Here is an 18,358-nt window from a genome sequence, read left to right as displayed (position 1 = left end):
AGGGGGGGGGGGGGTAGGGGGGGGGGGGGTGTCGGTGATGGGCCATAATAATCATATACATTGTATATTGACAAAATAAAAATTTAATGAAAAAAAAAAAAAAGAAATGACCATTCTTTAAGGACTAAGCACTTTACCAGGACCACTACTGGAACACTTATTACATTCTGATTCACCATTAGTTATTTACATGCTTGTATAGCAACTAACTTGATTGTTTATACCCCAGAATAACTACAGAGACAATAAAGCAAAGTGGTTAAGAACAAAGACTCTGAACCACATTCCCAGATTTGAATCTCATCTTCATCACTTAGTAGCTTCATGACCTCTATGTCTCAATTTCTTCATCTGTAAATGGAATAATAGTACCACCCTAACAGAATTGTAATGAGGATTAAATGAGTGAAAACATTTATGATACTTAGAAAAGTGCTTTATATGTGTAAGCGCTAAATAAGTTTTCCATCATTATGGCTACTGCACACATGCCCTCACACACCTCCTCACCCAGCCTTTATGCTCTTTTAGAGAAGGATCCATATTTCCTTTATCTCTGTAGCCTTGCCACAGTGCTTTCCACAAACTAGGTACTTAGTATGTACTAAGTTAAACCTTAACATGGTTTGCTCAGTTAAACCTTAACATGGCAATACGACAATAATGATCTAATGGGAGATTAAAGACTCAGTGCTTGCTCAAAATGATATATACCAAAACACATCATTTTATATAAACAACATGTTATCCTAGAAATCATCAAAAAAGTATACCAATAGCATTCAAAAAGAAAAAGGGAGAAATGAAAACATACATCCACAAGAAGACTTCTACAATGGTGTCCCTCGTAGTTTTAGTCATAATAGCAACAAACTGGAAAATAGCCCAGGTGTCCATGAACAGGTGAATAGATAAACTGCAGAATATTCATTCAAAGGAATACCACCAAGCCATAAAAAGGAACAAACAACTGATAATCACAACAACATGGATGAAATCTCAAAAACATGCTGAATGAAAGAAGCCTTCTGCAAAAGAGGACATGCTTTTGAGCCATTTATAAAATTCTACAACGAGTAAAACTAATCTGTGGTATGATGTAAAAAATTATAACAGTAGCTACCTCTGGAAGGGAAAACCGTAAAGGAACTTTCTCAGGTGTTGCTAATGTTCTGCAATATCTGTATGAGTTGGCCATAAAGGTTTGACATATACATTTGTCAAAATACAGTCAATGTACACTTGAGGCATATTTCATGGTATATAAACATGGTTAATAGACACAAAGAATGAGAACATTTTGTAATGATGAATATGCCGACTATCCTGATTTGATCATCACGTATTGTACACAAATACTGATAGTCAACTCTGCACCCCACAAATATGTATAACCAATTGTTTCAATAAAAAAATTAATTAAATTAAAAAAATAAATTTTACCTCAAAAAAGAAAATATAAATATTAAACAGTAGTTAATGATATACACAGGCTGAAATATTAGGGAAAGTGTACTATTGTTTGCAACTTACTTGGAAATACAACAAAAAAGTAAAATAGATTGAGGGATAGATAGAAGGATGAATAGATGGACAGATTTGTGATAAAGCAAGTACAGTAAAATATCAATGGTAGAATCTAGTTGGAGGGTATATAGGTATTCACTGTAACGTTCTTTAACTTTTCAGTATGTTTGAAATTCTTCATAATGAGCTATTAAAAATAAAAGAAAAGCAAGCAGTATTCAAAAAACAACAAAGAAACGAAATTCACTTGTGACACCCATAATTTCCCTTATATTAAAAAATTCATAAATGATTTTCAAAACAAGGGTTTTTCCCCATAAAAAAAAGATAACAGTATCTAAGACAGTCCATTTAAATCCCTATATTTTGCTCTATTCAATTTAACGAAATTCAGTTCTCATTTTGTTTTAATAGCATATAAATTCAAATGAGGGGGGCTGACCAGTTAGCTCAATTGGTTAGAGTGCAGTGTTGTAACACCAAGGTCGAGAGTTCAGATCCCTATACTAGCCAGGTGAAAAAACATAAAATAAAATAAAATAAAATAAAACAAATGAGGCAATACATGGCAAAAAAAAATTACATCTGGATAGTACAGTGTTTTGTGCCTACCTGTGATAATTCCACAGCACTATTGATAATTGCCACTGCTCCTTGGGCAAATAATTTAAGATTTCATGCCTGATTTCTCATCTATACAGTAAGAGGGTAATAATAAATCCTAAATTCCTCCTAAACTCCTAAATACCAAAACTATGATCCAATGAAACTGTTTGTTTTACAGCTTATCAGATAAAGAGGAATGCTCAAATATACCGACTGTTTTTTTTTTGGTTTTTTTGTGTGTCTTTTTCATGACCGGCAAGGGGATCGCAAACCTTGGTGTGGTGTCACCCGCACCGCGGGAGCGTCGCTGCGCCCCCAGCGCCGCACCCTCCCGAGTGCGCCACAGGGCCGGCCCAAATATACCAACTGTTTTGCAAAATGTATTTTTCTCTATTACATGGTGGCATATACTAGATATTTTGAAATATCTGAGTTTGTGTAAGTCTGGAGTAAAATGTTAGCTATCTGTATGCCTTTGGAGATGAATGAATGAATGATCATTCTGATTAGGTGGATTTGATCAACTACATTACACAACACTTTAAAAATTATTTCTAACAGAAGTTTTTATGAAATACATACAATATACAATTTTCAATTTCTTAAATAAGGACAATGAGTAATCCTTTTTTAATGACGCTCCTGCCACAATCATTATATTGCATCCCAAATCTATTGATTTATCTAAGACACTTTGCCTCAGTAATGAGGGTCCACAGGCCACAATGTTTTATGAACTCTTGGGTCTGCTTTTCACCATGTCTTTTACCTTGGTGTCAACTATGATTTCCTGCTGCTGTCAATATTCCAATCATAGGAAGCATTCTACCCGCTTCATGTATATACTTTGTTCCTAATTTGCTAAACCTAACAACTAATTTGTCTGAATTTTATTTATTTATTTATTTTTGACCGGTAAGGGGATGCAACCCTTGGCTTGGTGTCGCCCGCACCACGCTCAGCCAGTGAGCGCACCAGCCATCCTTATATAGGATCCGAACCCGCGGCGGGAGCACGGCTGCACTCCCAAGTGCCACACTCTCCCAAGTGCGCCGCGGGGCCGGCCCCTGAAATTTTTTTTAATAAAAGCAAATAGACTCTGAATGAAGGCATCTCCTTTTTAGGAGAATTAATGAGATCATATCTGTAAAATGCTTAAGCTTAACATTTATCTGATATGTAGTAAACGTAATAAATACCACTCTCCAAATAACTTTTTAAAAATCAAGGATAACCGAAATTCTCTAGTAGTAAAATATTGTGCATTAGAGCAAACTTTGAAGGAAATCCTACTTCCTTCGTAGTCCCCTTCCAGATTACATAACTCAACATATCTCTCAACGTGGCTACCTCTTAGTTGGGTTTCATTCTTTAAAAAAGTTTTACTTCACTGCCATTAATTTTAAAAATGAGGAGTTATGGAATCTTGCTTTCATTTAAAATATTTTCCCAGGAACCATGAACAAACCTGTAATTTACCCATACACACTGTATCAAATGTTTGGACATCACTTTTCAATGTAAAGCCAAATGCTGATAATTAATATATTCACCAACACCCTGAAATGACTTATCAGTAACAGACCTGAGGAGTGGTTGGTTCACTTCCATTTACGCTGTCCAGAGATTTTGTGGCATGGGTAGATGCATTCTAAGAAAGAGAAAGGAACATCATAAAGAAAAGGAACAGAAAACTAAAGTTCAAACTATTAAGAACAAAGTCCAAGTACCAAGATCTATTAGATATATTTATCTATTAAACAAAATTAGTTAATTATTCATTTATTAGAATGTTTTCATGCAACACAAAACTAGTATGGTAAGTATTTTAGAAAATTCATTTTGCTGTAATGTATGAAACTAAGTAGCAAAGATTAGTATGTAGTAAAATTTATTTCAAGTTAATCACATACCTCTTCCCATTATGTCCGGAGTTTTTTTCCCCCACAACAAAAATCAACACTAGGGATTCAACTAGCAAAACTCATTCAAATAGAAAACTATTCAGAAAAAGTAATGTCAATTGTTTCCTACAATAAAATAATACTCAAAAAAAATTGTTTGAACTAAGCTCTAAAAAATATCTTGATAACGAGAAATGGAAAAGCATCATTCATTTGGAGTCAGCAATCTAAATGACATTGTTGAGACAATTTTTTTAAGAACTTATAATCAAAAATCTCTTCTTCTGCATGTTAAACTTTTTGTTTTGTTTTGTTGGTATGACAAGTGCTCCAAGTTTGGCAACATTCTACTGACTACATCATACTGGCATAGATTTCATGACAATGGATGAAATCCTTTGAGATTCAAAATTCTATGTCAAGGGCCGAGCCTGTGGCGCACTCGGGAGAGTGCGGCGCTGGGAGCGCAGCAGCGCTCCCGCCGTGGGTTCGGATCCTATATAGGGATGACCGGTGCGCTCACAGTGCTCACTGGCTGAGTGCAGTGCGGCCGGTCTCAAAAAAGACAGAAAAAAAAAAAAAATTCTATGTCAAAAACAAATTCTATATTGCATTCAAAATATACTGTTTCTAACTAAAATTAGAGCTATGGAAGTAGCTCATGGTAAAATAACCCATGTTTTAAATAAAAGCATTCCACCAAATACTAGCCACTATATTTCAGTAACTTGACAGTTGAACAGTAGATGTCCCCCTACCTCTACAGCTGACCAAGAAAAGGTCAAATATCTGACCTAATATTCTTAACTGTAAGTGGAGAAGGTGCTCAGCTTTGCAAAAGTGTTCTCAAATTTTTTAACATTGATTAGGTATTTGATAGTAAGAAATTATTAATTTTCAGGTATGATAAATGTATTGTGGCTATATATTTTTAGACATTATCTCTCAGAGATATATTCCATAATACTTACAAATGAAATAGGATTTCTAAAGTTTGCTACAAATATCCAAGGGGAGCAAGGAAGAGCTCCATGCGTGGGGAGAGTGGTAGTAGTGTGGTTAGGGAAGTGTGGGAGTGGAATGGTAGTAGATAAAACAAGATGGCCATGAGTTATTAATTGTTGACACTGGGTAATGAATATTGTGGTGGGGGGGAGTTCTTATACCACTACTAATACTATTTCCACTTTTTTAACATGTTCAAAATTTTCCCCAATTAAAAACAAATTTAAGTACCTCCTCTTCCACCAAAAATAAAAAGTTATCAAATTTTATCAGTCCAAGACATTTCCTTAAAGTTACACAGGAAAGAAAGGTTGGGGGAACATAGGAATTAACTTTTATCTTCATATTCTCTGCCATTTCAAAAAATTACAAGTTGTATACATGGGCATATATTTGTGTAGCATCACAATGAATGCTTTCTAGCACTAAAAACATACTACACTACACATTATAAAATACAAAATATACCTTTCAGAGACCAACAATTCTCTTGGCCAGTGAATATACTGAAAAGTAATATACACTTAAATTACAGAGAAAGGAAATAAAGGACTCCATGAAATATTTAGGTTAGGAAGAAGAGCGGCAAGAGAGTCCATATTCTGTTTTAAGTAAATGACTTGACACATGATTGTGGTCCATACAAAAATACTACTCTACAAATGGTTTGAAATATCACCCTATCAAACACACAGAGCACATTTAAAAACTTCCCCTCCCCACACATATATTTCAATTTATGTATTATACCCATATGTCTAAACAAATGCAGGACAGCTAAGGAAAGTATTGACCTAAATTACCCTGTAAATTTAAATTAGGAATCTCTAGAGGAAAAATTAGAAATATTGTCACTACCTGTAATGTCTTCTCCATTTCTGCCAGGTAAACTCTTGTTCATCTTTCAACTTTCAAATGCCACTTCATTCCTGAAGCTTCATATGGCTTGCCTGGAAGGCTAACACATTCCCTATGCCTGTATTTTCTTCTATGAAGTCTTAATTTCTTTGTACTATAAGTGTATGTTGACATCTTTGTCTCCATATTTAATTATAAACTCTCAGAGGACAGGGACCCTGCATTTTCATCTTGGTTCCCAGGACCTAACATTTTGCCTGAATTGTAGTAAGGGCTCAATAAATGCTTACTAAATCCTTGGGCAGTCACTTCCAGCAGAGTAAGATCTCTGAAGGCTTTCTCCCAGAGAGAACCGGAAGAACTAGCTCAACTCATATCAACATAATTCTCAAAAGTCACCAACACTTTCTACTGGAAGAAATTCTTAGATTAACAGGAAAACCCTTTTAAAGTGTATTTAACTTAAAAAGTACACACAGGCTCCCTGGCAGATTTGTCTTCAATCACATTTTTTTTAATCTTTCAACATCCATTTTACTTACTGCTGAGCACTAAGGATATACAAATTTTAGAATTTGGGGTAAAGACATGCATTTTTTTAAAAAACTGAATTAAAGAAAAGTCAGTACCTGGTGAACTCATAGTGGAATTAGACCCTCACTAAATTTTTATTCTGATATAGGTTATGCTATAGTGCCTTTGTTCCATGGGGACAAATAAGTTTTTATCTGAACAAACACAAAATTTAAGTAAAATCACACAAGATTTTTAGTCTACTTAAATTATTTTAAAATAGTTCTAAAGCTTCTACTTTTACATTACCAACATTTTTGACAATAGAATAGGTACTCAATATAAATGATTTTTAGGTACTTATGAGAGTGTACCTAGGAGAAGCTATTCTTTAAAAAAAAAAAGTTTCTATTACTACTACATGAAGTGTAAAGCAATACCAATTTATGTTTTTAAAGTAACTTGGTAAGTTCTCTCTAACTGGGATTCCTGACTCCCTCCAAAGTCAGTTTTTAGAACATTGAGGTGGGCCAGAGCTAAGGAAAGACCACTTTCCCTGAGATCCAAGCTAAGGCACCACCAGAAATCCCATTTTTGCCCTAGCTGCCTTCTTTTCTAAAACCAAGTTTAGAGTGTAATTTAAGATTACTAGTGGTCAAATGCATACCAAGTCTTTATCAGCTTTTTTACTACAAAAATGTTCTATTTTCATCACCAGTTACCTATTAAGTTAAACCGATTCTCATTGTTTAGAAAAACCTCAATCCTAGTTTGGTCAGTGTCTAATCTATACTGGGCAAACACCTCTAAATTTTTATTTGCTAAATTATGAGCTTATCAGATACTTTAAGTAGGAATATGTCCACATTCCCAAAATCAAATTATATACAAGATTCAAAATTGTGTGAATTCAGTCAGTTGAAAAAGAATGAGGTAATTATTTCCTTTCAGATGCTTAATATACAGAAAACTGGTAACTGAAAAATAAGACGCAATTATTTGTTAAAGAAAAATCCACCTACCTATTCAATGTTGGTTAATTGTGGATTTACATAACAATAAATGTTTTCCCTAAAAATGTGAGTCACATCTCAAAATATTCTTGGCCTTCTACCTAGCAGAACAAAGATTTCTAGCAATGCATATCTTTTTTTTGTTAGTAAGCAAACATTCCCTAGGAATAATACTTAAAATTTAAACGAAGTGAAGATAGTCTTCACTATATTAATGAAAACAGGGTTATTTTGTTGCTGTTAAAAAAACTACTAGTAAGCACACCAGCCATCAGAATTCAGCAATTTACTCTCTGATTTTTTACAGCAAGGTTAGCAACAGGACACTGAAGATGCTGAGAGATGGTAAGTGACAAGCAACATGAGATTTGTTTCTACAATTGCCAAATTACTTTGCTTCCCCACAAAGGGAATGCAGAAAGCGGTGGAAGGACTCACCACACTGTCACTCTGTGTTTTAGGTTGTTTGGAGGAATCCAAAGCAAAGATAGTATACTCAGAGAGAAAAGCAGGCTCTGCTATCATCCCGGCTAGTAGCTGTCTCATTCAGTGTAATAAGCAGAGGTATAAAAATAAAAGAAATGATGAAAAACAAATCATAATGGCATGTTGCAAAGTGTTCTTATCACGCAATATGCATAACACTTACAATGGCTATCACTACCACTACCACCACCACCACTCCACCCACAGAAATAATAAGTTCCTGGGAAAGGCCAGGAATGGAGATGAGTCGTCAAAGCTCAACTTAAAAACAACTTGCTTATTGGCCTACAAATGATATATGCAACAGGCACAACAGCATACAGCATGTCTACAACTTTGGTATAAAAACCCATACCAATAAAAACAATACATGAGGGTGCAAAATTTCAGTTATGCAAGGTAAATTATGGAGGTGATCTATACAGCATAGTGCCTATAGCTAATAATATTATATATTTTAAAATTTCTAGAAGGTTAGATCTTATGTTAAGTGTTCTAACCAAAAATAATAATAATAATAATGGGAGTGGGAGGAAACTTTGGAAGTTGATACATATGTCCACTGCTTTGATAGCAGTGATGGTTTCATGGGTGTATATTTATCCCCAAACTTATCAAGTTGTGTACATTAAATATGTACAGCTTTTTACACATCCATCATACCTCAGTAAAGTGGATTTTTAAAATGCATGGTAAGAACACAAAACCTTAGTATATAACATGCATAAATACTGAGCCATTCATTTTTATATATTCAAAAAGATATCATGGAAATGTATGGGGAGGATAAAATACCAAAAAAACTTTAATCATTTATCTGTCCTTACACACAAAATTATTTTTCTCCAAAATATGTACAGAAGAAACTTTTGAAATATAAATTATAAGTTTGAAAGACAAATCTTATTACACCAGTCCTTTTGATATATATTCTCTTCTGTGCTTCTTCTGTGATATATATGCTCTTCTTTTCTTTCAGAAGCTATATACTATACACCAAAATACCATAATCATAAATTAGATGTACGAGAAATTATAAAATGAATTTTTTGATGACAGAGGTTATATAAATCTACACACACACACACACACACACACACACACACACACACACACACACGATGAGGACATGTAAAACTGGTGAAATCTGAATAAGCTCTATTCATGTCACAGAGTTTACCAATGTCAGTTTCCTTGTTTGGATAGCATACTGAAGTTATACATGTTACTATTGGGGGAATCTGGGTGAAGAATACAAAAGGTCTACCCACCCAAATTTTTATAACCTCCGATGAATCTATAATTATTTCAAAATAAAAACTTTAAAAAATGAATCTTTTGAAACATTAACTTAGCACCTAATATATTATGTAGTATATAATGAAGAACTTATATCTGAAAATAAATGCCTGTAAAAGGTTATGAATACATACTTTTCATATCAGTACTGTAGAGTTATGGATACTAACTAAAGCCTTTACTAACTCTTCATCTGGTCCTACATTAGAGACCATCATAATTATAGATAGGACAAGGTTTTTTTTAAGTACTTTTTGTTATGTTAATAACTGGTACTCCTTGGATAAGACTGAATAATTTTTATACTAACTTCTAAATTTTAATATTATGGTATACTAATACTAATATGCTAAATGCCTTTTTGGCTCTAGGGAATCATCCAATCTAAGTTCCTACTCTTGCTGAAAATCTACTTTCCCAGGAACTCAGAAAGGTCATCCTTTGAATGGACATTAATTTTAGGATAAACGATATACAAATTTACTCTTCTTAGACTTCCAAAATTAATTTTTGAAATGAAGTCACCCTTGCCCACATAAGTAAATAATTCAAAATTTCACAGGAAAGAGTATATTTGAAATTTTAAGAGATAAACACAAAAACTGATGTCCAGTACAGAAAAATGTTGGCCCACCATTTCAAACACTGTGGCCAAACAAAATTTTACACTACAGCCCCTAGCCCCAGCAAAAGCAAAGTGTATCAAAATGAGTTTCCATTGACAGCATCTTAAAGTCTAAGGAGCTTTTCCCCTACTTGCTAACCCTTTTACTTGCTTCTCCTTCCTGGGAAAGTCCCACAACCACCAGTTCTCGAATATTCTCACTACGATTCTGTCTCAACTCTGTCTCTCTCTAACAATTCTCAAGTTGTAATTTAAATCTGCTGAGAATTCACATCTTGTATGTGGTCCCCCTACTGAAGCCATCAGTTGAACTAAGACTAACTGAAGTTATATGTGTCTGAACATTCATGAAGACTGTCTGAAACTCCTAGCAGATATATGTTGAAGGCTTTCCATCTATCCTCCACATCCCTTACTCTCATGTACTACATAGATATATTTTTTCTTCTTAATCTGTGTGTCTCTTTATTTTTAGTGGGATTACTCAATATGCTTTCTGAATTCCCTAATTTTCCCTTTAACTGGGACCAGTGTGAGCTTTATTGTGATTTACATGTTTATATCATTTTTTTCTTTTTTCATTTCCAACATTTCCAATTAGTTCTTTTTCATCTCTACCTAGTCTAGTTTGGTTTTGGCCTAGTTTTCCCTCAACAACTTTCTGTTTTTTCAAAAAATATAATAATTACTACTTCATTTGTCTTATCAAAGAAACTTTTAAAAATCTTTTCCAGATTGCTCTATTATTTTAGTTTTATCTGGAGTAAATTTATATCCAATTCCTGTTTTTACTGGCTGCCTTCTTTGCATTTGTTTTAGTTTTCATTTGCAGGCTCATTTTGAGAAAGGTATTACCTTTCTCCTTTCTGTGCTCAATCCTCCTCATCTAGCCAATCTCATTCCCAAGGTCCCAGTTAGAGTTTCCTATGGCTATACAGGGGTTATCACAAATACAGTCACTAAGCCAATGTGAAGTTTGATTCGGGTCTTGGTCATGAGGCCTCCCTAAGGATAGCAGTTTCCCATACTGGGCCACAGAGCTCTAGGCAGTAGTTAGCAACAGTTTTTTCAACCTCCTTTTACCAGTGCTATGAGCCAAATCTAACTCCCTAACATAGAACACTTCCAATCCTTCTCAACCAGAGTTCAAAGAGAAAATTAAGTCCTAACGCCTGCCTAAAGTATTCACTATGTGTAATGAACTAATGTATCTCCTATGCATCTAGCATAGTACCAGTTTCATAGCATCCTTGGGAGAATGCAGAAAACAGTTATTCAATTTTCTGTTGGTTTAATTCACTCAGAGAACCCCAGTTGAAAATGGATGCCTCTGTCCCAGTCTCAAGCTTTCTAGGGCCAGGGCTTCAGTCCCTCTCAGCCCAGGGAGATGTTTACCTTGTTTGTGAACCCAGATACATCTCTGAATTTTTTTTATTTTATTTTATACACTTCTGCGTTTTTGAAACAGCAAGGGTGCTTCGGGGTGAACTCACAGCATGATTTAACCAGAAGTTCTGCAGGTAAGGATTTAGCATGTTAGGCAGAATGCCATTGTGACTGAGTATTTCTGATAACTAGCAGTTCTTTCTCAGTGAAAGAGCTTCTTCGAAATTCCTTGAGAAACTATTACTACTTATTTTCAGTGATTTTTAGATTTCTTTTTACTAATAGGCAACAAAAGCTTTATTGTCATCTCTCATATATAATATTGTGGAGGAGGGATGGTTAAAAAGATTAGTACCTTAGCAAGGGTATAAATCCCTCTGCCTTGAAGATATGTGGTCCTGTTTCTACTTTCCCAGACATTGTTACACACAACTGTTAGTAGCAACACTCAACTATTTTGAGTTAATTAAACTCATTACATTGTTATTTGCAACACCATATACCTTAAAAAGTACCTATGATAATATACAGAAGAAGATATAATAATAAAATTGTCTACAGCTGCAGCAGGTGAGGACACATGCAGCACAGACTGTGGGCAAATCATTTTGATCAAATTCAAGACCACAACTCAAGGCTCTATTTTGCCTACATGGACGTTTCTGCCACATACAGTATACAGTCTTTAAACAAACATACATACACACAAAATAGCAAAACAGGACAAGGTATCTAGTTTCCCCTAGACCTAATCACCAATGAAAAGACCAAGAGTATATAAAGATAGGAAAAACCATGTATCAGCCCAGGAAACAAGGAAAGATGAAGCAAAACATTCAAGGAAGTTTTGCTAAGAGACTTGAGAAAAATAAGTCATCAAAGATCAGCTTGCCACTCCAATTCTCAGCTCAGAATGCTCAGCACACTCAACAACAGAGTGGAACCAAAAGCTGGTTCTTCAAAAAGATCAATAAAATTGAAAAACCTTTAGCTAGACTGATAGAGGGAGAAAAAAAGACTCATATTACTAAAATCAGGAATAAAAGAGAGATTACCACTGAATTTACGTAAACAAAAAAGATTATAAGGCAGTACTATGTGTTAAAAGAAAAACTTCACACAAAGTAAATTTAACAAAGTTTATTTGAGCAAAAAACAACTGGCAAATCAGGCAGCCCTCAGAAGCAGAAGAGGTTCAGAAAGCTCTGGTCTGCGATGTAGGCTGGCAGTATTTATGGGCAGAAAATGAAATGACATACAGAAACAGCTTCAATGGTTACAGCTCTGTGTTTGCCTCATTTGGGTATGGGCTAATCAGTTGGCAGCCTATAATTGGCTGAAGTTTGTCTGCTGTGATTAGATGAGACTCAGCCAGTTGTTAAAAAAAAAAAAACAAAACACTAATTTAGGCTTTCAGTTTGCTTATGTACTAAATTAGGTTACAGTTCTTTATGCAGGGACTCAAGGTAGCCTCAGGCCAAATTTAGTTTAATTTAACATACATTCTAATGTGTGCTGTCACCACTTCTATTCAATGCTGTATTACAGATTCTAGCCAGGGCAATTAGGCAAGAACAAGTTAAAAAAAAAAAAAAAAAAAAAAAAGGCACCAGATTAAATGAAGATATAAAACTACCTCTATTTGCAGATGACGTTATCTTGTATATAGAAGATCCTGAGGAATCCATTAAAAAACCATTAAGAGTTCAGCAAGGTTGCAGGATACAAGACTAATTTACAAAAAATAAATTGTATTTCTATAGAGTAGCAATAAGAAAGCCAAAAATAAAATTAAGAAAACAATTCCTTTAAAAAAAAAAAAAAAGAACAATTCCGTTTACAATAGCATCAAAATAAAAATAAAATACTTGGGAATATATTTACCATAACCAGTACAAAACTTATATTCTGAAAACTACAAAATAATGTTGAAAGAAATTAAAGAATACCTTAATAAATAGAGTATAGGGAGGAGAAGATAGAAAGCTTCCCAATTAATGAAAGCTGATAAACATGGCACAAAGAGAAAAGGATAAACCACTCTCCTTAAAAACAGAGTTGAGAGAAGTGTAAATGAAATAACTATAAAAGTGAGTGCAGCAGAATACTAATAATGCATTCTGGCCTATAGAGTTGACTTAAGGACTGAAAGGTTGGTTTAATATTAGGATGCCTGTTAATATAATCCATGTCCTATGATTAGATTAAATATATAAATATATGTATGTGTATGAAAACTGAACAGATACCAAAAGGCAACTTAACAGGTGTATCTTTTACCTTCATTAACTGATAAGACGGTACGCAGATTACAATCTAACTTCTAACAAAGCAAAAGCATGTTGGCTTTGAAAGCCAATCCCATTAGGGCCAAAATTAATTCCAAATTTAGGAAGGAATGCTTCTCATGCATCTTTGAAGATACTTCTTAGTAATCCCTAAAGGACAATGCCTTTAAGCTGAAGAAGCCCTGAAACAGTATAAATTTCTAAAATGTGCTTAAGAATTATCAAAAACCGAAAGCGTTAAGAATCCCTCTAATAGGTGATCTCATGGAGAGGTGCAAACTGACTTGGAAATACAAAGACAACAAGAGGCAGCACTTTGTTTCTGAAAGATATCTCAGGTCAAGAAGAATAAAAGAAAAAGTTGCATTTTTCTTGAGGTTTGGAAAAGCATTTGGGCTATGATTATACAGGCCAAAGCAGCCTGATGCCTCATTATTTCTTTACCTACAATGTCACTCTTAACACAAAATTTAGTGTCTGTGCTATTCAAGAGCTGATAAATACAGCAAAATCCCATTCCCCCCACGCACACACACACATCTTTTTCTCTTCTGTATAATAACTGTCTTTTGTATGTGATTCACTAACTGCAAGTATTTTCATACTTTGAATTCACCTGTTCCTAATAAGAGCCCCGTGAAAGTGGATTTTTATAACACCACAATTTTAATGAGGAGGAGGCTGAGGCTCTAAGAAGTTAAGGAAGCTTCCTGAAGTCACAAATCAGGTAAGGGATGAAATCCTGTGGTACTTCCAATGCACGTAGGGAAACATGCAGGGAAGCAAAAAAGCATAGGGTATGTGTTGGGAAAATGGAACAGTTAGGTCAGGCTCCCCTGGCCTGGGAGCTTGTTCAGGGTCGTTCGGTAAACATTGTATGTGTGTGGGTGGAGTAAGTGTGCCTGCACTGGCGCCACTTTGGCTGGTGTTTTACTGCCTTGGGCGCCTGCTCTGTGTGGCCATGTTTTTCCAGACCTGTGGCTTCCAAGGACCATGTGGCCAGTTACCTAACTCATAGACCTGTGTGGAGGGGTCTGGTGACCCAGCCTGGGTGTGAAGGGTTTGTGACCCAGTCTGTGAATGGGTTTGAGCGGTCTGGGAGCTCCAGACCCAGCCCTAGGTCAACCATCAGCCCAGTCAGTGAAGGATTATTGGCAGGTAAAAGAGCTGTGACAACTAGTGTGGTCGTCTAGCTTTACAATTGGAGTCACAAACAGGATTAAGAGCTAGACAACTGGCACTGTGAGGATTCCAGTCCCTAGTCTTAGCCTCGCAGTAGCCCTTGTCATAGCCAGACAGTATGCATTAACAGACATCTATGAAACAGAACTGAATCCATCAATTAACTAAAATTGTTTATTTCTATACTTCATTTTTTAGCAGAGAAAAAATGAATTATAACAAAATTAAGTTCTAGAATTTAATTTTAAAACAATACAAAAATTTTCTAACAAGTGAGTCCCTCAGATAACAATGAACGTGCCTACTTTCACCCCTAATCTATGAGGAAGTGTCTCAAGAAGACAGCAAACTAAACAGAACAAGAGGGAAAATGAAGCTATCTAATCCTTCCTTCATAAATTCAATAGGCAAAGAAAGAGAGAACATTTTTAGGGCCCTAATCCACATAATGGTCCATCTGTTTCCCTCACCTCACAAAGAGACCTAAGCCACTTATTTACTTTAAATGGTTAATTTATGTTACATGAATTATATCTCAATTAAAAAAAAATCATTAGACTGGGGCAGAGGGCAGGAGGATGGTAGTTTCATTTGCCCTAGCTAGTCTCTTACATGATCCTACACTCCATATTGCTCTAAACAACACAGTATAGGGAAGCAAAAAAGATTCATTTCAAGCAACAACAGGGAGGAAGCCCTATTCTTCAGATAGTGAGGCTATGCCTGGGATCACCAGGAAAAAGTCAACTGGATAGATCTACCTTTTGTACAGGATGAAAGAGTGCCAGAGTACCAGGGATCTACAGACTTCAGGGTCAGAGCAAATTAAGTCTACTCTCCTCAGCCTTTGATGCCTAAATCATGTAGATGATTTTTTACGTCCTTATAAAGAAGCCTAAGGCACTGCAACCAAAGATAGACTTTTTTGGATTTACATACAATATTTACACAGGAAATTAACACAGGAAAGTGGACATATTAGAATTTTCAGCAATAGCTAAAAAATGGTAAATCCTTTAATTCATCAGGAAATTGACTTACTGAAACCATTCTATTTCCCAAGCATTATAGATAAGAAAGACTTACTGTAGAGGTAGACAAATATTTTGAACTGAATTGCCACATTTTGCTTTTTTTAACTTAAAATTTTTTCTTAACTTTAAATAAAAAGTCCAGGTCCCATCCCTGACGGATTACCTTCTATCTTAGAGGCTTAACAAAATGAAATAAAGAAAAAAGAAAGTAGGGGGATGACTAAAAAGATAATTTTTATGTAATGTCCTTTCAATCAATGACTTATTTATGAAATTGGAAAGCCTTTTATTTATTGTAAACTAAGTTGAACTAAGGTTAAGAGTGCACTCTGCAGTCAAAAATACCTTTTAGAATTTCAGAAAAGCTTAAAAAGCAAGAAGATGAAGTGATAACACTGCTTTGTCTTTCTATCGGAAACCATCTCCTAAGCTAGACCTATACAGAATCCATTAGTACTAAAATTTGGGAAGAAATAAAAAATAACCTTTAGCTTACTTAGCCTATTGTAAATGAATGTTCAAACCATCCCTTTCAGAAAGGGTTATTTTGTAAACATATATTCAATTAAAATGTTTTCAAACATTCCAGATAAAATAAATTTTTTTTAAAAAAGTAATAGTAGCAATCAAGTTATTCTCAGGGTTTCAACTGTCTGCATGCAAATCAAGATACTATAATCAGTCAACATACAGGGTATAGGAATAATGCTGTAAACACTGATTGCAAAAACAGTACTTCCCAATACTGCAGCTTTTGTCCAAATTGGTTACATGTAAAAACTAAGTTCAATAACATATACTTCATATCACAAATTTAAAGATGGGTATAGGAATAATGCTGTAAACACTGATTGCAAAAACAGTACTTCCCAATACTGCAGCTTTTGTTCAAATTGGTTACATGTAAAAACTAAGTTCAATAACATATACTTCATATCACAAATTTAAAGAAATGCAATATTGCAAATAATGCATAAGAAAATAAAATCTCAAGGAAAGTATACATGTACTCTATACTTTTATACAACTTCATCACATCATTTAAATATATGCACCAAGGACATAGTGTACATACCATTAACTTTGAATGTAAAGTGTGCAATATGAAGTTTTTAAGTTTGTTTTGCTAACAACATTTACTAAATAAAGATTTTTTAAAATTTTTGTTTTAAAATAAACTTCATCAGGACAATTTCAAAGAATCTCTCAAGTTTTTAAATTTGCATATACCCTGTGATCCAGCAATCCCATTCCTAGAAATCTATCCCACAGAATAATAGCATTATAAATGTATATATATGTACAAGGCTCACTACAGTACTGTAATACTAAAAAGATTATAAAATTTTATTTGTAATATTGAGACTTTCTCCAAACTAATCTACTGACTCAAAGCAATCCCAATCAAAAAACTTATAGGTTTGTTTTGTTGTCATTATTTGTACTTTACTTTGTTTTGAGTGTGTTTTTGTGGAACTTAGAAACCTAATTCTAAAATTTATATAGAATTATATGGAAAAGATTAAGAATAACCAAGACATTCAAGAAGAACAAGGTAAAACTATAGTTATTAAGACAGTGTGGTATCAGATCAAACACAAAGTGAACAATGGAACAGAATAGGGAGCTCAGAAAATAGCCACTCAAATATGGACACTTAATTTCTGAAAAACAATAGTACAGTAGAGCACTGTGGAAAAGATAGGACAACTGGATAGACACAGTGCAGGAAATAAAACTTGATCACTACTCACATCATACTGAACAATCATTTCCAAGTGGAGTATAGATCTAAATGTGAAAAGCAAAATAAGATAATACAGGAAAACACTCTTAGATTAAGAAAAGAAATCTTTAACAAGAAACAAAGAATGCTAGCCATAAAATGAAATCAACAAATTGGAGAATATATTAAAACTAAGAACTTCTGTTTATCAAAAGATACCATTAAAAAAATGAAAGGCAAGCCACAGAGCAGAAGATATTTGCTAGATACATATCCAATAAAGAACTCCTATCCACACACTATATATATAAAAAAAACCAAAACCTACAAATCAATAAGAAAAAGACAATCCAATAGAAAAGCAGTCAAGAGACTTAAACACTTCACAAAAGAAGATATCAAATGGCCAATAGACAAAAATATGCTCAATCTTACCAGTCATCAAAGAAATGCAAACTAAAACCATAACAAAAGGCCACTGCACACCCACTGGAATGGCAGATATTAAAAAGACTATAAAGGACGAAGAGCAAAAGCAACTTTCATAAACTCCAGGAAGGATGGTCAATTTCTACAACTATTCTGGAAAACAATCAGCATTATCTTCTAAAGTGTTAGAACTAGGTAAATCCTCTAAGCCAGTGATTCTACTCTACATACCAACAGAAATACAGGTACATGTGTACCAAAAGAAATGCACAATAATGTCCCAGTAGCACAATACACAACAGCCAAAAATTGGAGACAACCAAAATGTTTAACTAACTAATGTTTACATTTAGAAAGCACACTTAAGAGGTAAAATTATAAAGAAAGGGGAGGAAGCAAATATCAAAAATTCAAGATTGGGCCGGCCTGGTGGCGCACTCGGTAGAGTGCGGTGCTTGGGAGCGTGGCGGCGCTCCC

General features: G+C 34.5%; 1 protein-coding gene across 3 annotated transcripts in view; it reads right to left on the bottom strand.

Annotated features, from left to right (window-relative positions):
• The window catches only part of GOLGA4 (golgin A4), a 120,812-nt gene that overhangs the window by 86,622 nt on the left and 15,832 nt on the right, over nt 1-18,358 (bottom strand). For 2 of the 3 annotated variants that reach the window (XM_008590069.1, XM_008590071.1), the window contains exon 3: nt 3,719-3,784. In XM_008590069.1, coding sequence (XP_008588291.1) covers nt 3,719-3,784 — 66 coding nt within the window. Of the gene's footprint in view, nt 1-3,718; nt 3,785-7,864; nt 7,901-18,358 lie in introns of those variants that run through there. The other variant, XM_008590070.1, reaches the window with a different exon arrangement.

The sequence above is a fragment of the Galeopterus variegatus genome, unplaced genomic scaffold (genome assembly GCF_000696425.1).
Source record: "Galeopterus variegatus unplaced genomic scaffold, G_variegatus-3.0.2 Scaffold5835, whole genome shotgun sequence".
In the NCBI taxonomy this organism is placed as follows: Eukaryota; Metazoa; Chordata; class Mammalia; order Dermoptera; family Cynocephalidae; genus Galeopterus; species Galeopterus variegatus.
The sequence above is the reverse complement of the archived record's forward strand: the minus strand, read 5'-3'. Positions and strand labels throughout refer to the sequence as shown.